This window comes from Mobula hypostoma, chromosome 8 (assembly GCF_963921235.1).
Source record: "Mobula hypostoma chromosome 8, sMobHyp1.1, whole genome shotgun sequence".
In the NCBI taxonomy this organism is placed as follows: Eukaryota; Metazoa; Chordata; class Chondrichthyes; order Myliobatiformes; family Myliobatidae; genus Mobula; species Mobula hypostoma.
The window spans coordinates 107,662,680-107,686,597 of record NC_086104.1 but is presented as its reverse complement, the minus strand read 5'-3'; the positions used below and the strand labels follow the sequence as shown (position 1 = coordinate 107,686,597).

Genomic DNA, 23,918 nt, shown 5'->3' with positions numbered 1-23,918 from the left:
TTTGTGGCCCAGTACCAGTCTGCGGCCCGGTGGTTGGGGACTACTACCCTAGGGTTCTGAAAGAGGTAGCATTAGAGATTGTGGTGGCATTAGAAATGATCTTTCAAAAATCACTGGACTCTGGCATGGTGCCAGAGGACTGGAAAATTGCAAATGTCATTCCACTCTTTAAGAAAGGAGGAAGGCAGCAGAAAGGAAATTATAGACTAGTTACCATGACCTCAGTGGTTGGGAATATGTTAGAGTCAATTGTTAAGGATGAGGTGATGGAGTACTTGGTGACAGAGGACAAGATAGTACAAAGTCAGCATGGTTTCCTTCAGGGAAAATCCTGCCTGAGGAACTTGCGGGAATTCTTTGAGGAGAGTACAAGTAGGATAGATAAAGGGGATGCAGTGGATATTGCATATTTGGACTTTCAGAAGGCTTTTGACAAGGTGCCACACATTACCAAGTTAATAGCCCATGGCGTCACAGGAAAGTTGTTGGCATGGTTAGGGATTGGCTGATTGGTAGGAGCCAGCCAGTGGGAATAAAAAGATCTTTTTCTGGTAGGCTGCCAGTGACTAGTGGTGTTCCGCAGGGGTCGGTGTTGGGACCACTTCTTTTTATGCTGTATATAAATGATTTAGATGATGGAATAGATGGTTTTGTTGCCAAGTTTGCAGATGATACGAAGATTGATGGAGGGGCAGGTAGTGTTGAGGAAACAGGTAGGATGCAGAAAGACTTGGACGGATTAGGAGACTAGGCAAGAAAGTGGCAAATGAAATACAATGTTGGAAAATTCATGGTCATACACTTAGGTAGGAGAAATAAACTTGTGGACTATTTTCTAAATGGGTAGAAGATCCAAAAATCTGAGATTCAAAGGGACTTGGGAGTCCTTGGGCAGAACACGCTAAAGGTTAACTTGCAGGTTGAGTTGGTGGTGAGGAAGGCAATTTTCAAGAGGTCTAGAATACAAGAGCAAGGATGTGATGCTCAGGCTTTATAAGGCACTGGTGAGGCCTCACCTTGAGTATTGTGAACAGTTTTGGGCTCATCTTAGAAAAGATGTGCTGGCATTCAAAAGGGTCGAGGAGGTTCACAAGTTTGATTTCAGGAATGAAAGGGTTATCATACAAGGAACGTTTGATGGCTCTGGGTCTGTACTCGCTGGAATTCAGAAGGATAAGGGGGATCTCACTGAAACCTTTCGAATGTTAAAAGGCCTAGACAGAGTAGATGTGGAAAGGAGGTTTCCTATGGTGGGAGAGTCTACGACAAGACAGCACAGTCTCAGGATAGACAAGCACCTTTTCAAAACAGAGACGTAGAAAAATTTCTTTACCCAAAGGGTGGTGAACTTGTGGAATATGTTGCCACATGCAGCTGTGGAGGCCAGGTTGTTGGGTATATTTAAGGCAGAGATTGACAGGTTCTTGAATGGACATGGCATCAAAGGTTACGGGGTGAAGGCCGAGAACTAGGGTTGAGGAGGAGAGGAAAAAAAAAAGGATCAGCCATGATTGAATGGCAGAGCAGACTCAATGGGCCAGATGGCCTAATTCTGCTCCTATGTCTTATGGTCTTATGGAAGTGATTAGGATAAAACCAAGTGACTGCATTGTCTTTGCCGTTTTGCATTCTGCATCCGCAGATTCAGATTCTGCATGAATAGCATCCTCAAGGAAATTCTGACCTTTCACATTAAACATGTCATTTACAGACTTTACTCCTTCTGCCAAAAGACAGCAGATTAATGTTTTATGATGCTTGTCCTTATTGCACATATTTACCAGCCATATTTATACAAGAGATTCTGTAGATGCTGGAAATCCAGAGTGACAATACACAAAATGCCGGAGAAACTCAGTAGGTCAGGCAGTATCCATGTTGACATTTCATGAGGCTGAAACGTCGACAGTTTATTCATTTCCATTGATTAAACTATTCATTTCCACACCTACTAAGTTTCTCCAACATTGTGTGTGTAGCCATATTTACACAGGTCAGTTCTTCATTACATATACAAAAACAAGTATAACTTTCCATATTTACAAAAAAAAACTCAGAGACTTAATCTTTGCCTGATACATCATACCTGCCCTTTTACTTCTCTCCCATCCCGAAGGTTAACAAACAGACTTTGTGGATGAAGCAGTGATTTACAGTGCCATAAGTAGTATTCAACCACTCCCTTGGAAGTTTTCATGTTTCATTGTTTTGCAACATTGCATCATAGTGAATTTATTTTGGCTCTTTTGGCACTGATCAACCAAAAGACACTTTTGTGTCAAAGTGAAAACACAAATTGGTCTAAATTTACAACAATTATTATACACAAAATATTTGAGTGCATACTCACCCCTTCAAGTCAGTTTTAGTAGATGCACCTTTGGTAGCAATTACAGCCTTGAGTCTGTGTGGATAGATCTCTAGCAGCTTTGCACATTTTGACACAGCAATTTTTCCCCATTGTTTTCTTCACAAAACTGCTCAAGCTGTCAGACTGCATGGGGAGTAAACAGCCCTTTTCAAAACCAGCTACAAATTCTCAATTGGATTGAGGTCTGGGCTCCTACTTGGCCCCTCCAGCATATTATCTGTGTTGTCTTTAAGCCATTCCTGTGTAGGATCTAGGCTCTATGATTGGGCTCATTGTCTTGCTGGAAAGCAAATCTTGTCCCAAATTGCAGTTCTCTTGCAGACTGTATCAGGTTTTCCTCTAGGATTCCCCTGTATTTTGCTGCATTCATTTTACCCTCTACCTTCACAAGCCTTCCAGGGCCTGCTGCAGTGAAGCATCCACACAGCATGATGCAGCCACCACCATGCTTCAGGGTAGAGATGGTGAGTTGCTGATGATGTGCGGTGTTTAGCCTGATGGTCAAAAAAGCTCAATTTTGATTTCATCAGACCATGGAGCTTTCTTCCAGCTGACTTCAGCCTCTCCTACATGCCTTCTGGCAAATTCTAGCCAAGATTTCATGAGATTTCTTCACCAGTAGCTTTCTCTTTGCCACTCTCCCATAAAGCTGCGATTGGTGAAGCACCCAGGCAACAGTTGTATGCACAGCCTCTCCCATCTCAGCTACTGAAGCTTGTAACTCTTCCAGAGTTCGCATAGGTCTCTTGGTGGCCTCCCTCACTCGTCCCCTTCGTGCACGGTCACTCAGTTTTTGATGTTGGCCTGCTTTAGTTAGAATTACAGCTCTGCTATATTCTTTCCATTTCTTGATGGATTGACTTAACTGTAACTCCGTGGGATATTCAGTGTCTTGGAGATTTTCTTGTATCCATCTCCTGGCTTCTGCTTTTCAATAACCTTTTCGCAGTGTTGCTTGGAGTGTTCTTTTGTCATCATGGTATAGTTTTTGCCAGGATATTGACTGACCAGCAGTTGGACCTTCCAGATACAGGTGTAGTTTTACTGCAATTAATTAAAGCACCTTGATTGCACACTAGTGATCTCTATTTAACTAATTTTGTGACTTCTAAAACCAATTGCCTGCACCAGTTAAGATTTGGTCTGTCATATTAAAGGTAGGGTGGGGGGTGAATACTTATGCAATCAATTATTTTGTATTATATATTGGTAATTAATTTAGGTCACTTTGTAGAGATAGGCACTGTATTTGCGCTTCTTTCAGTTCAATGATGTCTTTTCAACATGGGGAGACTCAATACAGACTGTGCAATCACATTACAGAACAGCTACATTCAGTTCTCATACCTCCAGCCTTCTGATTTCCAGAGCCGGAAATTAGACCACAAGATATAGGAGCAGAATTAGGCTATTTGGCCCATGGAGTCTGCTCCGCCATTTCATCATGGCTGATCCATTTTTCCCTCACAGCCCCAATCTCCTGCCTTCTCCCTGTATCCCTTTATTTCCAAACCAACCAAGATTCACCACACTCTGGCAAAAGAAATTCCTCCTCATCTCCATTCTCCTCTATTCTGAGGCTGTGATCTCTGGTCCTAGACTCTCCCACTATAGGAAACATCCTCTCCACATCCACTCTATTGAGGCCTTTCAATGTTCGATTAGTCTCCCCTCATTGAGGTCACGCTAACTGGCCTATAATTACTTTTCTTCTGCCATCTCCCTTCTTGAAGAGTGGAGTGACATTTGCAATTTTCCAGTCTTCCGGAACCATTTCAGAATCTAGTGATTCTTGAAAGATCATTCTTAATGCCTCTACAATCCCTTCAGCCACTACTTTCAGAAGCCTGGGATGTACACCATCTGGTCCAGGTGACTTATCTACCCTCAGACTTCTCAGTTTCCCAAGAACCTGCTCCCTAATAATGGCACACTCACACACTTCAGACCCAACCCTCTTGAAATGCAGTAAATTTCTAGGGTCCTCCACAGTGAAGACTTATGCAAGATACTTTTTCAGTTCATCTGCCATTTCCTTATCCCTCATTACTACCTCTCCAGCTTCATTTTCCGGCGGTCCGATATCCACTCTCGCCTCTTTTAAACTTCATGTATCTTTAGAAATTTTTGGTAACCTCTTTAATATTACTGGCTAGCTTACTTTTGTGTTCCATCTTTTCCTTCATAATCACATTTTCGTTATCTTCTGTTGGTTTTTTAAAGCTTCCGAATTCTCTAACTTCCCACTATTTTTTGTTCTATTATATGCCCTCTCCTTGGCTTTGACTTCCTTTGTTAGTCATGGTTGTGTCATCTTGCCTTTAGAATACTTCTAAAGTACGTCCCTCTTTGGGACATACATATCCTGTGCCTTCTGAATTGGTTCCAGGAATTCCAGCCATTGTTGCTCTGCCATCATCCCTGCCAGTGTTCTTTTCCAATCAATTCTGGGCAACGCCTCCCTATGCCTCTGTAATTTCCTTCAGTCCACTGCAATACTGATATATCAGACTTTAGCTTCTCCTTCTCAAATTGCAGGGTGAATTCTGTCATATTATGATCACTTGCCCTTGAGGAGTCCTTTACCTTAAGCTCCCTAATCCAGGATACTGAATACCCAATCCAAAACAGCTCATCCCTTAGTGGGTTCAACCACAAGCTGCTCTAAAAAGCCATCTCATAGGCATTCTAGAAAGTCCCCCTTTTGGGATTCTGTGCCAACTCGATTTTCCCAATCTATCTCAATATCCCCTTGTGCAATTGGACCCTAGATTTCCTCACTTGCAGACCCCAGTCAGTTTGGAGTACCAAAAACATCTCCTGCACAATCTCCATCAGTACAGGTGCACCAGAGGGATGTGTGCACCTTCGCTGACTTTACACCAATGACTGTACGGCTAAGCACAGCTTCAATGCCATATTCAAGTTTGCTGATGACACCAGTATTGTGGGCTGTACCAAAGGTGGTGGTGAATCAGCATACAGAAGGGAGAATAAAAATTTGGCTATGTTGCAAAATACAACAACCTCTCTCAATGTCAACAAGACCAAGAAACTGATCATAGATTTCAGAAAAGGGAAAATAGGGGTCCATGAGGCAGTACTCGTTGGAGGATCAGAGGCGGAGAGGGTCAATAACTTTAAATTCCTGGGTGTCATTATCTCAGAGGACCTGTCCTGGACCCATTATATAAACGCAATTGCAAAGAAAGCACGACAGCGCCTCTGCTTCCTTAGGAGTTGGCAGAGATTCAGTATGTCATCAAAAACCTTAACAAACCTTAAAGTTGTGTGGTGGAAGGTGTATTTACTGGCTGCATTACAGCCTAGCATACGGGGTCACCGAAGCCTTTGAGCGGAAATTCCTACAAAAGGTAGTGGATTCAGCCAGTACACCCTATCCTCGTTATATGCGTCTTCAGACAATGCAGATTCACAGTTACGCGAGGAACCTATTTTACCAACGTCTCGTTATATGCATCCAAAACTCACAGTTATGCGAGAAGCACCGCTTCCTGCCAATACAAGTCAGGTGCACGTGCCTCACAATTTCACTCCCACCACTCTCACATTGGTTTTGGCAAGGTGTGGATGCGCGATCTTAAACTTCTGTTGGTTTTACCTATGGTGCAGTGATTTTGCACTTGAAATACTTAACTATGCCTCCTAAGCGTCCGATGTCACGTCCTGGGCCGTGAGCCAAGCGGTAGAGAACCGCTTTAACACTTGAAAAAAAGTTGGAAATTATAAACAGCGCGGCATCAGCTGAAGGTAACACAGCTCTGGGATGCTACTGCTGGGAACAGAATCTTACCTTTAAAGTTCTTTTGTCACTTGACAATGCGCCAGCCCATCCTAAACATTTGGACAGCATTCATCCTAACATAACAGTGCATTTCCTACCGCTTAACACAACATCACTGATTCAACCACTTGACCAAGGTGTAATCCAAGGTGCACGTATTTTTTTTACCGCGAACTATATCTCAGATGCTGCAAGCAACAGACGATTTTGAAAATCCCGGGAGTTTACCAACGGTGAGGGAATGGTGAAAGTCAGAACACTTGGCACAAATGGCAATGGACATGGACCCAAGTTTAGAACAGAGTCAGCATTTCAGTCGTTCCCTGCCATCAACCCTTCTTCCCTACAAGCAAATTTAAAACAAAATGCTGCCAAGCAAACAACCCTTACCACTTGATTCAAATCGGTAACACCTTCTGCTGCCGGCAGATCTAAGAGTTCTGTGAGTCTTCCTTCACCCCTTGCTGTGCTTGATATGATCCTGACGACCACAACCATCCACCTTATCTATGTAAAGCTGCCCGACAGCACAACAGCCACTTATCTCCCGGAGCAAACACACATGCCACTGTTGGTGAGTACTGTACACCCTCAGATGTTAACTTTTTATGATTTATTACATTGAATATTACCTTAAATTGATGAAATATAATACAAATGTTGTCGTGTAGTACTGCTTTTGTGTTGTATTCATATGAAAATGTGAATAAATGAGTACATCTACATGAAATGTTGTTATAGAAAAGCAGCGTCTACCATCAAAGACCCTCACCCCAAGCCATTCTCTTTTCTCGCTGGTGCTATCAGGTAGAAGGTACAAGAGCCCAAGGACTCTCACAACCAGGTTCAAGAACAATTACCACCATTCAACCATCAGGCTCCTGAACAAAAGAGGACAACCACACTTGTTCTATTTCTGGTGTTCCCACAACCAATGATCTTACTTTAACGACTCTTTATCTTGTTATTTCATGTTCTCATTATTTATTGCTATTTATTTATATTTGAATTTGCACAGTTGATTGTTCTTGCTCTTTCATTGATCCTGTTTACAGTTACTGTTCTATAGGTTTGCTGAGTATGCCTGCAGGAAAAAGAATTTCAGGGTTGTATGTGATGACAAGAATGTGCCCTGATAATAAATTTTACTTTGAACTTTGATATTGAAATCCCCATGACTATTGTAACATTGCCGTTTTGGCATGCATTTTCTATCTCCCGTTGTAAGTTGCCGACCACATCCTTACTTGTTTGTATATAACTCCCATCAGGGTCTTTTTACTCTTGCAGTTCCTTAGCTCTACCCACAACGATTCGACACCCTCCAAACCTATGTCACCTCTTTCTAATGATTTGATTTCATTTCTTACCAACAGAGACAAGCCTATCTGCTTGTCTTTTTGATTTATTTATTTTTCCAGAAACAAGCGTTCTGGCATTTTATAGGTCATAGGCTATTTTGTAAAGTAAACATAATAATCTGGACTAAATTATTCCTGAGCTGTAAAACTGAAAAAAAGATAATGTTTTCATATAGTTAACAATTAATGATGCAAGACAACAAGTTGTATAGATTTATATACCTGGGTGGGACTTTCCAGTGTGTAAATATGTTCTCCATGGTTATTAAAGAATTTAACAGCAGCATTTTTCACGACTGAAACACTGCCCGGTTCATAAGATTGACTCTGTCTTTCCATGCCTGCGACAGCAAGCAGGTCTCCTTGGGTGCTCCACTGTACCACCACATCTAGAATAATGAGCAGACACAAAACTATATTAAGCCAAATACTTTATACTTCATACTCTATACTTTATACTTTATTGTCGCCAAACAATTGATACTAGAGCATACAATCATCACAGCGATATTTGATTCTGCGCTTCCCACTCCCTGGATTACAAATATTAAATAGTAAAAATTAGTAAATATTAAAAAAAATTATAAATCATAAATGCAAAATAGAAAAATGGAAAGTAAGGTAGTGCAAAAAAACCGAGAGGCAGGTCCGGATATTTGGAGGGTACGGCCCAGATCCGGATCAGGATTCGTTCAGCAGTCTTATCACAGTTGGAAAGAAGCTGTTCCCAAATCTGGCCGTACGAGTCTTCAAGCTCCTGAGCCTTCTCCTGGAGGGAAGAGGGATGAAAGTTGGCTGGATGGGTCGTGTCCTTGATTATCCCAGCAGCACTGCTCCGACAACGTGCGGTGTAAGCTGAGTCCAAGGACGGAAGATTGGTTATACATGTGCTGTGCCGTGTTCACGATCTTCTGCAGCTTCTTTCGGTCTTGGACAGGACAACTTCCATACCAGGTTGTGATGCACCCTAGAAGAATGCTTTCTACGGTGCATCTATAAAAATTAGTGAGGGTTTCAGGGAACAGGCCAAATTTCTTTAGTTTTCTCAGGAAGTAAAGGCGCTGGTGGGCCTTCTTGGCAGTGAACTCTGCTTGGTTGGACCAAGTCAAGTCGTTTGTGATACTGACCCCGAGGAACTTAAAGCTTTTGACCTGTTCCACTTGCGTACCACCGATGTAAATTGGGTTGTGTGGTCCGCTACTCTTTCTGAAGTCAACAACCAATTCCTTCGTCTTGCTGACGTTGAGGGATAGGTTACTTACTGACAATACTGCAAGAGTCAATGTGGTCTGTAAAAGCAGTACACAAAATTGTAACAGTCCTCAAAAGAATTACTTAATGGACTCAGAAAATGGAAACAAGCCTTTCAGTCCTCTGTGAGCAGTCATCAACCATCCATTTAGACTAAGCATACATTAATATCATTTAAATAAATATTACCAAATTCTCATCAACTCCCCCAGATTCTACCACTCACTTACACAAAGGGAAATTAACCAAACAACCTGTGCATATTTAGAACTTGGGAAGAGACCCATGCAGACACAAAAAGTGTGCAATCCCAACTCAGACAGCAGCTGATGTCAAGACTGAATCCAGGTGTCTACCTCTGAGGAGGCAACACTGTCCACAGAAGGGTTAGGTTTTTTTAATACCATTTCTATGTTGAAAAATGAACCTGAAGTCTGGGTATATATTATAAATAGGAGTATACCCATAAGATGGAAAAAAATAATCAAGTTATTACTTATAAAACAAAATCATTGTCGGTCCTGAGATATTTTTGCAATATCAGACCTGTTGCAGATGGTTGTTTAAAAATGGAAATGGCTGTGCTTCCAAAGGCCATTATTAATATGTGAAATGCCTTGAGGCATCCTGAGAACACAAAAGGCACCATTTAACAGAGAATGAGAAACTGCAGGAGATACATTAAGAACTGGAGGTGGACATACCGAGTACCTTACGGGATGCTGAGAATATTATAGATCTGAATTTCAGTGAGGTTGTCACTTCTTGGGTGCATACAGCAGGAAGTTGGGTGACTGCCAGGACAGGCAAGGACAATAGACCGGAAGTGCAGAGTCTCCTTTGGTACATCCTCTCAGCAACAACTCTACCTCTTCCAATACTTCTGGGCTATGACATTTCTGCACAAAGCAGCAGCAGCCAGATCAGGGGTACCAAGACTGGTCCTGTGGGTCAGCAGGTGAGGGAGACGTCAGGTAGAGTGACGGTGATGGCAGATGGAAGATTCTATAACCATAAAAGAGATACCAGGATGATGTGTTGCCTCCTGAGTGCCAGGATCAGGAGTGCATCAGATCAGCTGCAGAACACTCTCGGGGGGTGGGGGGGGGGAGGGAGGGGGGTGCAGCTCAAGTTCATTGATACCAACAATGTGGATAGTAAAAGGGATGAGGTTCTGCACAGTGATTATAGGGAGTTAGGAAAGAACTTAAAGAGCAGGACCACGGATAGTAAACTTTGGATTACCTCTAAAGCCTTGAGCTAGCAAGGGTAGAAATAAGAAGTTAGTTCAGGTGAATGTGTAGCTGAGGAGCAGGTTACATCTTAACTGAAAATATTGGCAGGGAGGCTCACTGCTGCTACCCAGGAGAGTTTAAGCTAGATTGACAGAGGGATGGGAAGCAGACTATCAGGCACAGAATGAAAGGATTGAAGCTAAATTAGAAGTAGTGAGCAGCAATACCGTAAGTAAGGATTGCCTGGAGCTAGGGGATACAAACAACATGACAGATGAATTGAGATGTGTTTGCTTCAGTGTAAGGAGTATTAGGAATAATGGAATAATGGTGATGAACTTGAAGCATGGAATTATAATGTTGCGGCAATTACAGAGACATGGTTGAGAGACGGTTGCTTAATGTTCTGGGATTTTGATGTTAATAAATGGGGAGGGGGTTAAAGGGGGTAGAGGATTGCACTACCAGTCAAGGACAATATCACAGAGGCACTCAGAGGGGAAGAAATGGAGAGCTGATTGACTGAATCAATACAAAAAATAAGAAAGATCCCACCACACTGATAAGCTTTTTCTATAGACCCCTAAATAGCCAAAAGGGATGAGGAGCAGACATGCAAGCAGATTGTGGAAAGGTGTAGAAACAACAGGATTGCCATCTTTAGGGACTCAAATTTCCTAATATACACCGGGTCCTCCTCAGAGCAAGAAGTTTAGACAGGGCAGAATTTATTAGGTGTGTTGAAGACAATTTCTTCAAGCAGTATACGGCTAGTCAACCCAGAGGGAAGGTTATTCTACTAGGATCTTCTACTAGGGAATAAGCCAGCCAACAAGAGGTAGTTAATTTAGCCAAGAAAAAGCAGGAGGCATATGCAAGGCTTTGGAAGCTAGAACTGAATACATGCTTGAGCTATCAGGGAACTCAAGAAAATACTTAGGAGAACTGGAAGAGGCCATGAAAAGTCCATGGTGAATAGGATTAAAGAGAATCCCAAGGCATCCTACACATAATTAGGGCAAAAGAATAACTAGGGAGAGGGTAGAACCATTCAAGTGTAGAAGAGGGAACGTGCTTAAATCAGAGGATGTGGGCGACACCCTGAATGTTTGCATCCTTCTCGGTAAATACCGCTGCAAAGGATAGTGAGATCAGAGTGAAGCATGCTAAGGTGCTGGGACATTTTGACATTAGGAAAGATAAAGGTTAAATTTCTTGAAAAACATTAAGGTGGATAAGTCCCCAGGACCTGATGGTCATCGAGAGGCAAGAGATGAGATTGCTGAGCCTTGACCAAGATCTTTGTATCTTCACTAGCCACAGGTGTGGCGCTGGAGGTCCAGCAGGTAGCTAATGTTACACCTTTGTTCAAGAAGAGAAGCAGAGATAACCCTGGAAATTACAGACTGTTGAGTCTCACCATCAGTGGCAGGGAGGCTTTTGGAGAGGATTCTTGGAGATAGGATTTATGAGCATTTGGAGAAGTATAACCTAATTAGAGATGGTCAGAATGACTGTAGAGGGCAGGACCTTTCTGACTAATATGACTGAATTGTGTTGAGGAGGTATCGAAGGTGATTCTGAAAGGGAGAGCAGTAGATGTATACATGGATTTTAGTAAGACATTCAACTAAGTTCCACATGGTCGACTCATCCACAAAAATAAGATGCATGGAACCCATGGTGACTTGGCTGAAGAGATGCAAAACTGGCTTGTACATAGAAGGCAGAGGGTACTGATAAATGGGTCTTATCCTGCATGGAGATCTGTGACTAGTGGTGTTCTGTAGGGATCTGTATTAGGACCTCTGTTGCTTGTTATAATGAAAATATTGTAGGTGGGCAAGTTTGCAGGTCACACGATTGGTAGCACTGTAGATTCCATAAAAGATTTCAAATGATACAGTGGGATATGGATCAGATGCAGACTTGGGTGGAGAAATGCCAGGTGGAGTTTAATCCAGGCAAGTGAGAGGTGCTGTACTTTGGGAAATCAAACATAAACAGACTACAAGGTTATGGGCAGGATCCTTAAAAGCGCTGATGGACCTTGTGGTCAAGGTACATGGCTCTCTAAAAGTGGCTGCACAGGTTGACAGGTCTGTAAAGGGGGTGTATGGCATGCATGCCTTCATTAGTTGAGGCACTGAATTCAAGAGCTAGGAAGTTACAATTTCTAACTTTGGTTAGGGAGGCCACATTTAGAGTATTGTGTTCATGTATAGAAGTACGTAGAAGCTTTGCAGAAGGTGCAGAGGAGATTCACAAGGATGCTGTCTGATTTGGAGTACAACACACAAAATGATGCAGGAATTCAGCACGTCAGTCAGCATCTATGTAGAGGAATAAACAGTTGATGTTTTGGGCTGAGATCCTTCATCAAACACAGTCATGAAACAGTCCTCATACATCAATGTTTTCATTCCCGGAGTCATTCTCTCGAACGTCCTCCAGACCCTCTCCAATGCCAGCACATATATCTTTTACTTACTAGTTTCAACCAGCCAAACAGCAACACCATCACATGTATCAAAGCTCACCACTCCTCAGACTATCATACACCTTCCTTTCCGTCCACTCTGCCTCTCTTCTCTTAACTATTTAACTAAATTTCCATTCTAAATTTTCCCAGTTCCAAATAAAGACCATTGGCCTTAGATACAAGCTCTTTTTTATTCCTCTATACAGATGCTCCCTGATGTGCTGTGAGTCTGAACTATTAAAAGCAGCAAATCTGGCTGCGTGTGAATTTTACTTGCGCCAATGGAAAAAAGTGAGGTTTAAGCAGTGTGGCCATTGCTGAAGTGGACGGAGTTAGAGTGGAGAACTGAGACTTTGGCTCAACAGGTTTCCGTGAGAACAAGCAAGGCCATTTTGAGTTGGCCATGTGAGAGTGGCCAATAGAAATTGAAGATCTAATCCTTTGAATCAAAAAGGCTTTGGCAAGGAGGCTCAGGTGAGGAGCAATTAAGAACAGGTAATTGCTTTTCACTTATCTAGTATGGGTTTTACAAATACTAAATTACAACAAAAACAGGGATCAGATGATATGCTGCAGCTGTATGATGCGGGAGCTGTTGACTCCTATTGTGGTTCCTGGTAAGCACATTTGTAGCAAGTGCTGGCTGCTCAAGGAACACAGGCATAAAGCTGATGACCTGCAATATGAGCTCTGAGCTCAGAGAATTATTTTCTCTACCCAGTTATGTACTGGCATGGAGCGTGGATTACTGATGTCCAAGTCAGATGTATAAACAAATAGATGAGAGATTTAATCCTTGGGCCACATCTTCTTCCACATCCTAACCCTAAGTCTCCCTCTTCCTGAAACTCACCAATAGCTAATCCCCTGCAATTCAGTGAAACAGTGATTAAATAAACAGTGTTGAAATACAAATTCAGCAGTCGTCATAAGACAACATTTTTCTCGCAAGTCAGCTGTGCGACTCTCAAAATCCCCAGTTTTCAGTATTCATCTCTTCTGTCAATACTTTTCTCTTAAATTATGTGCATTGCCACTATTTTCATTATTAATTGTACAACTCCTCTAGCCGGAGAATGTGGTTGAAGCATCTCTGCTCATTTTCTCTTAAGTGCTCTTCAATTGATTACTGAGAGAGGTACAAGAAAATAACCTATGGTTAGTCTCTTCATGGATGTCCATAAATTGTATTTTAATATTTAAATAACACATTCCTTATTGGGAACATGTCACCTGGCACAAATAACCAGTTCATTTTACTGTAATACAACATATGAATTTTGTACTCCCAATGAGTATAAAGTATTTGTTTCAACAACCATTTTGCTTTTAATAACATTGCTGTACATGCCCATGAGAAATTGATTCCTATGAGAATGCCAAACAGGAAGAGATCATTTTGATATATTTAATTGTTCTTTTATCCATCACAGATTTAAAGTCTTAAAGGAGCACTATGCCATGAAAGTGCTTGCAGTTTCAAAACAGGAAACAGTATTTTATCATCTTAGGTACAAAGCTAGATATCTGTCATTACAAAGTGCACTTACACAAAGGCAAAATAATTAAATACTATTTGATGAAAATACTGAGCTACCACATCACATTTTCCCTAAGCTGCATTTCTCACCTTTCATATCCGAGCGGATAACAGTAGGTGACAAATCATCATAGTTGTTCATCATGCTGATATCCCCTGATGTGAAGCTAACAGTCAGCAGTGGCTTGCTGTTTTGGATTGGTAAGGGATATAATGCTGGACCATCTACAACAAAGAAAAACAAATAAGCTTATTCGAGAATCTCGAAAATTCGAGATTTTCACGCACATCTGCTTTCACCCCATCTTCCCACCACCCCACTAGGAAAAGGGTTCCCCTTGTCCTCACCTACCACTCCACCAGCCTCCGGGTCCAACATATAACTCTCCGTAACTTCCGCCACCTCCAACAGGATCCCACCACTAAGCACATCTTTCCCTCCCCCCCCTTTCTGCTTTCCGCAGGGCTCGCTCCCTACGCAACTCCCTTGTCCATTCGTTCCCCCCATCCCTCCCCACCGATCTCCCTCCTGGCACTTGTAAGCGGAACAAGTGCTACACATGCCCTTACACTTCCTCCCTCACCACCATTTAGGGCCCCAGACAGTCCTTCCAGGTGAGGAGACACTTCACCTGTGAGTCAGCTGGGGTGATATACTACGTTCGGTGCTCCCGATGTGGCCTTCTATATATTGGCTAGACCAGACGTAGGCTGGGAGACCGCTTTGCTGAACACCTACGCTCTGTCCGCCAGAGAAAGCAGGATCTCCCAGTGGCCACATATTTTAATTCCACGTTCCATTCCCATTCTCACATGTCTATCCACGGCCTCCTCTACTGTCAAGATGAAGCCACACTCAGGTTGGAGGAACACCACCTTATATTCCGTCTGAGTAGCCTCCTAACCTGATGGCATAAACATTGATTTCTCTAACTTCCGTTAATGCCCCACCTCCCCTTTGTAACCCATCCCTTATTTATTTATCTTTTTTCTCCCTCTGTCCCTCTCACTACAACTCCTTGCCCATCCTCTAGGCTCCCCTCCGCCTTTCTTTCTCCCTAGTCCTCCTGTCCCATGATCGTCTCCCTTCTCCAGCCTCGTATCCCTTTTGCCAATCAACTTTCCAGCTCTTGGCTCCATCCCTCCCCCTCCTGTCTTCTCCTATCATTTCGGATCTCCCCCTCCCCCTCTCACTTTCAAATCTCTTACTATCTCTTCTTTCAGTTAGTCCTGACGAAGGGTCTCGGCCCAAAACGTGGACTGTACCTCTTCCTATAGATGCTGCCTGGCGTGCTGCGTTCACCAGCACTTTTTATGTGCGTTGCTAGACTTACAAATTCTCAGCCTAGTTAAAAGCACATTAATTTCTAAAGAACTATTTCTGCAATCATTTCATATAGCCCAGTTGAGACCATGACCAGTTCAGTCAGCTGATTAACTTAACAAAATGAAATAAAAATACAGATCCAGGTATTTAAATTAAGTACAGCAACAGAGCCATTTTTCAGCAATGTGCTTCAGAATTATGTGAAAAATTGTCAATTCATCCAAATTATGAATTTTGATTTTAATGTGCTAACTGTGGCACAGATATTGGTATGATAGATCACTCTCCAGAGACCTGGGCGCAAAAATTTCAACCACCATACCTTCACCAGGAGGTAAGTTATTTAACAAATGACATATTAAATCACAACTATATACACTGTCTCAGGTGTATGTAAAAACAAAATCCCATGCCACTGTAAAGAACAGAGAAGTTTCCAAAAGGACCAACCAACACTTATCCTTCAATGGTCATCACCAAAGTACTAGAGTTACAGGGTAGTCAGGAAGGAGCTGAAGAATGGCCTTACGAGAGATAGAAGAGGACATGAGAACCCTTTGCGAAGTAGGATTAAAGAAAACCCCAAGGTGTTTTACACATATATGTGAGGAAGAGGAGGATGGTCAGAGTGAGGGCTAGGCTAATCAGGGATAGTGGAGGAAATGGTTTTAGAGCTGGAGGAGGTAGGGGAGGTCCTGAATGAATACTTTGCTTCAGTATTCAGTGGGCTACAATCATCGTGAGAAGTCGTTTGTTGGTGAGGCTGCTTGAGGTTTAAAGAGATCTCAGGGTCTTTCAGGTCTTTAAGGTGCATTGCAATCATCACGAGAGGTTGGTTCGTTAGTGAGTTTGAAGAGAGCTTGGGGCCTTTTGTAACTTTTCGGCGGACTGAGTCTTTTAGTCAATAAAAAGAAGTGAAGTGTTAAGCGGCTCGGTCGTGGTTGGAATGGGCCAGTGTTAAAAGTGGCTTTGGCTCAACAAACTTGGATAAGAACAGATGCAAGCAAGAAATTATGCCTGAGAAGTTAGATGTATAAGAAGTGTAGGCAGGACGGTAGTTTAGGCAGTGGAATGCCCCTCCTGTGAGATGCAGGATTTCAGGGTACCTCAGTCTCCCTGAGGACTACATCCACAGGAAGTGCACCCAACTTCAGCTCCTGACTGAAAAGGTCAAGGAACTGAAGCTGGAACTGAATGTACTAAGGACCATCCGGGATGATGAATTCCTCACAGATGAGACATTTACTGAGGTGTTCACAGCCAGAGTGGAGGCGACAAGTATACTACTCCTTTGGATATTGCTGGAAGGATGAACTTTCAGGGCACAGCGGCCGGCTCTGAGGCTCAGCAGAGAAGGATAAATAGGCAGACCAATAGTGATCGAAGACTCGATAGTAAGAGGGGCATACAGGACATTCTGTGGCCACAAAAGAGACACCAAGATGGAGTGTTCCCTCACAAATGTCTCACAGCAGCTGCAGAAGATTCTCAAGGGGGAGAATAAGCAGCCTGAGGTCTCAGTGCTCATTGGCACCAATGACATAGGCAGAAATGGGAAGAGATCCTGCACAGTAAGCATTGGGAGTCTGGGAGGAGACTGAAGAGCAGGACCTCCAAGGTAGCAATTTCTGGAGTACTCCCAGTGGCACATGTCAGTCAGGACAGGATTGGTCAGTACAGGTGAAAGAATGACTGAGGGTGTGGTGCTCGGGGCAGAGTTTTAGATTTCTGGACCATTGGGATCTTGTCTGGGGAAAGTATGACCTGTACAAAAAGGACGCTTTACACCTGAATCCAAAGGGGACCAATATCCTTGTGGGAAGGTTTGCAGAGCTGTTGGGGAGGGTTTAAACTAATTTGGCAGGGGTATAGGAACTGGAGTGGTAGAGCTAAGAATGGGGTATTTGGTATACAAGTCGGTGCACTGTATAGTGAGACTGAGGAAGAAGAGGCAGATGAAAGGATTAAAATGGAGTCAATGGCATGAGTTCAAGTGTAACATGGGGCAAAATCAAAAAGGGTGATGAATACAGGACTGAAAGTGCTATACTTGAATGCACATAGTATATGGAACAAATAGATTATCCTGCAATGCAGTTAGAGATTGGCAGATATGTTGTGGGCATCACTGAATTGTGGCTGAAAGAAGACCATCATTGGTTGTTTAATATCCAAGTGTACATCTTGCATAGAAAGGACAGGCAGATAAGCAGAGGGGGTGGGGTAGCATTGTTGATAAAAAGTGAAATTCAAATCCTTAGAAAGAGGTGACATAGGATCAGAAGATATAAGATCAGAAAATGCAGAATCATTGTGGGTAGAGTTAAAGTGCAAATGTAAAAAGTCCCAGATGGGAGTTATATCCAGGTCCGAACAGTAGCCAGGATGTGGGATATAAAGTACGAAGGGATATAGAAAAACATGTAATAGGGGCAATATTACAATAGTCACAGGCGATTGCAGTATACAGGTAGATTGGGAAAATCATGGTTGGTACTAGATCGCAGGAGAAGAAATTTGAAGGATGCCTATGAGATGGCTTTTTAGAGCAGATTGTGGCTGAGCCCTCTAGAGGAAAGGCAATTCTGGATTGGTGCTGTGTAACGAACAAGATTTGATTAAGAAGTTTAAGGAACCCTTAGGGACTGGTGATCATATGATAAAATTCACCCTTCAATTTGAGAGAGAAAAGATAAAGTTTGATGTATCCATATTATAATGGAGTAAGGGGAATTACAGAGGCATGAGAGAAGAGCTGGCCTAAGTTGATTGGAAGGGGACACTATCAGGGATGACAGCAGAACAGCAATGGCCGGAATGTCTGAGGGCAATTCAGAAGTTGCAGGATAGATATAACCCAAAGATACGAAGGATGAGGAAACCATGACTGCTAACGGCAGATAGCATAAAAGCAAGAGAGTACATCTAATATAGTAAAAATTATTGGGAAGTTACAGGATTGGGAAGCTTTTATAAACAGAAGATAACTAAAAAAAATGAGAAAGAAAAGATGAAATCTGAAGCTAGCCAATTATATGAAAGGAGAAACCAAAAGCTCCTTCCACCAAGAGCAGAAGAGTGGCGAGGGTAGAAAATGCTGGAGAGTGGACTGAAAATGCAGAAGTGGAAAATGACGCTGAAGAGGTAATAATGGGGGACAAAGAAATGGCTTATGACCTGAGTAAGTATTTTGCGCCAGTCTTCACTGTGGAAGACACTAGCAGTATGTCAGAATTTCAAGATTGTCAGGGGGCAGCAGTGGGTGTGGTCGCTATTACTTGGGAAACTGCAAGGTCTGAAGGTAAACAAGTCACCTGCACCAGATGGACTAAACTTCCAGGTTCTGAAAGAGGTAGCTGAAGAGATTGCAGAAGCATCAGCAATGATCTTTCAAGAATCACTCAATTCCAGAATCGTACCAGAGGACTGGAAAGTTGCGTATGTCACTCCACTCTTCAAGAAGGGAGGAAGGCAGAAGAAATGAAATTATAGGCCAGTTAGCTTGACTTCAGTGGCTGGGAAGATGTTGGAGTCCGTTATTAAGGATGAACTTTCAGGGTACTTGGAGGCAGATGATAAAAAAGACTATAGTCAGCATGCTTTCCTTAAGGAGAAATCTTGCCTGATAAATTGTTTGACTGTATTCATGGGTATTCATGTATGGTTAAATGACAATTAAGCTTGAAATTAAATGGTTAATACAAGGCAGCATAATTTTAAGGTGATAGGAGGAAATTATAAGGGTATGTAGAGGTAAATTCTTTACACAGAGAGGTGACTGCATGGAACACCCTGCCAGGAGTGGTGGTATACGCAGATATATTAGAAGCATTTAAGAAACTCTTAGCTAGATCATAGAAAAATGGAGGTCAAGCAAGAGGGAAGGGCTATATTAATCTTCGAGTAGGTTAAAAGTTCAGTACAAAATCATGGGCCAATAGGCTTGTATAAATGTTGTAATGTTCTATGCTCCACGTTCGATGATTGTTAGACATTGAATTACTTAGCTCTCTACCAAGCAGTACTGTGTTGAAACTTCAGGCTGGCATTTCAAAATTATGTATCCCAGACTTGATCCTGTAATCCCCTTCCACACTCACTGAACAAGGATTCAGGAGCTATGCTGAGCCATGAGGTTACTGATCATGTTGCATTCCAATTCTAATGCTGCTGGCCCAGTTTTGTAATGACACAGGTAAATATCAGTTTTGATATGATGGAGGTCTGAATTTTTCCCCATTTAGCACAATAATAATCTGTCCAATTTAGTAAGGAAAATGTTTCAATATCCATTTCAAAAGACCACCCCTCCACAAATGAATAACTGACAATCTTAAAAGTTATCACAGATGTGGACTAAGGGTTCTGAAAATCTGAAGATTTACACATTTCCATAAAAACAACACCCTTACTGCTTTTGTTTCCAATATTAATTACATAAATTGCTTATAAAATCTTAGCTTTATTGCTAGAAATGAACAGTTTAGGAAAAAAACCTGTATAATAAAGTTCAGCACTGGTCAAAAGCAAGTAATTGGCTGAAGCAACCAGGCATAATCATTTCAGGGACAATATTTAGCAAGCAGAAGACTATTTCTGGTTTTACCAGCCTGCACTGTGTTAACTTCGGTAGACATGGAAATACCTTGTGGTGGCGAATAGTCATCAGAATCTGTGTCACTCTCACTACTGTCCTCCACGAGGAAACTGGGATAATTCCAAGACATTCCCAAGATACCCTCAGATTCATGGAGTAGTACATGAGCTAGCATACGTCCATGGCAGTCCATCACTATCACTTGCCCATCAGCTGTTCCAAATAACACCTAGAATGAGATCAAAGTAAACACAAACTATGTAAAGGAACAAAGACATTTGCCATTTATTGTGCTTAAAATACTTCTAGAAAATTATGCTGAACTTTTAAAAATGAAACAAAAATGAAACCGTAGATGATCATTTTACAGAAGACAAACTCAGACTTCTTCGCTTTACAAGGACACTCAACCAGCTGATCCACCTTGCTCCTGTATGTCTCTTCATCACCATCTGAAATTTTGCCAGTAGTTGTGTCAACAGCAAATTCATAGATGGCATATGATCTGTGCCTAGCCACAATCGTGGGCACAGAGCAGACCAGAGGGCTAAGCATGCATCCTTTAGATGCGTCAATATTAATTGTCAGTGAGGAGGATATGCTATTTCTGAACTGCTTTGACCGTGTTCTCCCAGTGAAGAAGTCAAGGATCCACACGGGGAGATAGTAAGGCCCAGGTTTTGGAGCTTGTTGATTAAAACTGAAAGTATGATTGTGTTGAATGCTGAACTGTAATCAATAAACAGCTGCCAGACGTAGATATTGCTATTTTCCAGGTGATCCAAGGTAAAGCGTAGAACTAGTGAGATTGCATCCACTGTAGACTAATTGTGGCAATAGTTAAATTGCAGCAGGTCCAAGTTCTTGCTTAGGCAGGAGCTGATTCTGGCCGTGACCAACTTCTCAAAGCACTTAAATCACAGTAGATATGAGTGCAACTGGGCGATAGTCATTGAGACAACTCACTCTGCTCTTCTTGGGCTCTGGTATGATTGTCGCCCTGTTGAAGCAGGTGGGAATCTTCAATTGCAGCAGTGAGAGAATGTACTTGAACAAACCCACTAGTTAGTTGGCTCGTTTTCTGGTATTTATTAGACAAAAGTCAGAGAAATTGAGCACAGTGGTTATAGCACTAGGAGACAGGTGCTTTAGGTAAGATATAGGTGGTGAGGAGGGTGATTTACTTTTTTGATTAAGGGACCATTAATATATAGTGATGACAATGATAGCTTTATAGGTGGAATTGAGAAGAAAGAGATAATCACATTACTGAGATTGTACTGCAAGTCCCCAAGTAGTTCTCGGGAATTAGGGGAACAAATGTGCAGGTAGATTGGGGAGAGTTGCAAGAAAAATAGGGTTGTCATTTTAATTTCCTAACATTGACTGGGATTGTCAGTGTTGAAGTTCTATATGTGGTGGGATTTTTTCAATAGGTTCAAGAAAGTTTCCACATGCAGTAGATAGGGTGCTCTATCAGGAAGGAAGCAAAATTTTGATTTAAGGAAAGGCATGTGACCGAGATCACGGCAGGGAGACACTTTGGGACCAGTGACCGTAGCTCTATTAGTTTTAAAGTAGTTGTGGAAAGGGACAGAACTGGTCTGCTTGTATGAGTTCTGAACTTGGGCAAGAAGAATTTTGACTTGCAAAGATTGATTGGGCTAGGTTGCTTGTGGGCAAAGAGATCTCTGGCAAGTGGAAGGTTTTTAAAAAGTAAGATAGCAAAAATTCAAAGACTACATGTTCCTATTAAAGTTGAAGGCAAAGCTGCTGGGATTTGGGAACACTGGATGTCAATGTATACAGTAATTCTGATCAATTAAAATTAGGTAGTTTGGGTCAAATATGCACAGCTGGGATCAAGTGAATCACTGGGGGTATATAGCAGATGCTAGACTATACAAGAAGGAAATTAGGAGGACCAAAAGGGGCATGAAATGGCTGTGGCATAAAAAATTAAGGAGATTCTTAAGATTTTTTAAAAATATTAAGTATATTAAGGAAAAAGGAATGACTAGGGAGAGAATAGGGCCTCCGAGACAAAGAAGGAAATCTACGTATGGAGTCATAAATATATTTTTTTTGTTTCAACAGTATATTAAGAAAAAAAAACAACTGAATTGGCTGCAGCGATGCCTGGCTTCAAGTCTGTGACTCACTTTCATGAACTTCAATTCTGAATGCCATTTGCTTACTTTTATTATTTGCACAATTTGTTTTATTTTTCTCTCTGCACATTGGGTGTTTGATGTTTTTTTAATGGGTTTCTTTGTTTAGTGGCTGACTGTATTGTATACATATTTTGATAATAAATGTACCTTGAACTTTGAGGAAAGATGTGAATAGCTGGGAATTTATCGATATTAATGGAGATGTTTTGGGATTAGTCCATATTACAGTAGAAGTATTGTATGTATTAAGATGTATGAAGAAAGACAAATTTCCAGGTCCAGGTGAGGTATACCCAAGAACGTTTGGGAAGCTAGATAATAAACTGCAAGACCCTTGCCAAGATATTTGCAACATCACTACCCTCTGGCAAGATGCCGGAAGACTAGAAATGTTAAACAAGATCTGAAAATCTTGAGCATCACACAATGTATTGAAGCAACTCAGCAAGTCACACAGCATCTATGGAGGGGAATAAACAGTAGATGCAGTAGGTGTGTGGGGAGGGGTGAAGTAAAAAACAGGGAAGTGATAGGTAGAAGTGATAAAAGGGCTGAAGAAGTAATCTGATAGAAGAGGACAGTGGACCATGGAAGAAGGGGAAGGAGGGGCACCAGAGGAAAGTTATGGGCAGGTGAGAAGGGGTGAGAGTCATTGAGCATCTCAACACAAAACAGGCTGTTTGGCTCAATAATCCATGCCGAACTGGTATTCTGCCTAGCTCCGTCAACCTGACCTGGGCCATAGCCCTCCACATTCCTCTTGTCTATGTACTTATCCAAACTTCTCTTAAATGTCAAAATCAAACCCGCGTGCACTTCTGCTGGCAGTTTGTTCCACATGCGCACCAGAGTGAAGAAGTTCCCCTCAGGTTTCCTTTAAACATTTTACCTTTCATCCTTAACTATGAACTCTAGATCTAGCCTCACCCAACCTCAGCGGAAAAGCCTGCTTGGATTAACCTAATCTATACCCCTCAATTTTGAATACCCCGATCAAATCTTCCCTCATTCTGCTATGCTCCAGGGAATAAAATCCTAACCTATTCAACCTCTCACTATAACACAGATTCTCAAGTCCCAGTAACATCATTGTAATTTTTCTCTATTATTTCAATCTTATTTATGTCATTCCTGCAGGTAGGTGAGAACTACACATAATACTCAAAATTCAGCCTCACCAATGTCTTATACAACTTCAACAAAACATCCCAACCCCTGCACTCAGTACTTTGAATTTGAAGACCAACATACCAAAAGCTCTCTTTATGACTCTGTCAACTGTGACACCACTTTCAAGGAATTATGGATCTGTATTCCCATAGCCCTCTGTTCTACCTCACACCTCTGCACCCTACCATTCACTGTCTAAGCCCTACTCTGGTTTGCCTACCTCACACTTGCCTGCATTCAAGTATAGCTGCAATTTTACAGCCCATTTTTCCAGCTGGTCTAGATCCTTCTTCCAAGTTTTGATAGCCTTCCTTACTAGTCCACTACAACTCCCCCCCCCCACCCAAATCTTGGCATCAAATTGCTGATCCATTTTACATCGTCATCCAGATTGTTGATGTAAATTATAAACAATGGACCCAGCACCGATCCCTATGGCACACCACTAGTCACAGAGACATTCATCTACTACTACTCTCCGGCTTCCCTCAAGAAGCAAATGTTGAATCCACTTTACTATCTTATCCTGAATACCAAGCAACTGAACCTTCTTGACCAGCCTCCCATACAGGTCTTTGTCAAAGACCTTGCTGGCATCCATGTAG

At 42.0% G+C, this 23,918-nt stretch overlaps 1 protein-coding gene across 1 annotated transcript in view; it reads right to left on the bottom strand.

The window, feature by feature from the left end:
- The window catches only part of tulp4a (TUB like protein 4a), a 181,325-nt gene that overhangs the window by 77,203 nt on the left and 80,204 nt on the right, over positions 1 to 23,918 (bottom strand). The window contains exons 4-6 of the mRNA XM_063056576.1: positions 20,018 to 20,198; positions 14,136 to 14,270; positions 7,760 to 7,926 (exon numbers count right to left, since the gene is read on the bottom strand). Of these exons, the coding sequence (XP_062912646.1) occupies positions 7,760 to 7,926; positions 14,136 to 14,270; positions 20,018 to 20,198 (483 nt within the window). The remainder of the gene's footprint in view (positions 1 to 7,759; positions 7,927 to 14,135; positions 14,271 to 20,017; positions 20,199 to 23,918) is intronic.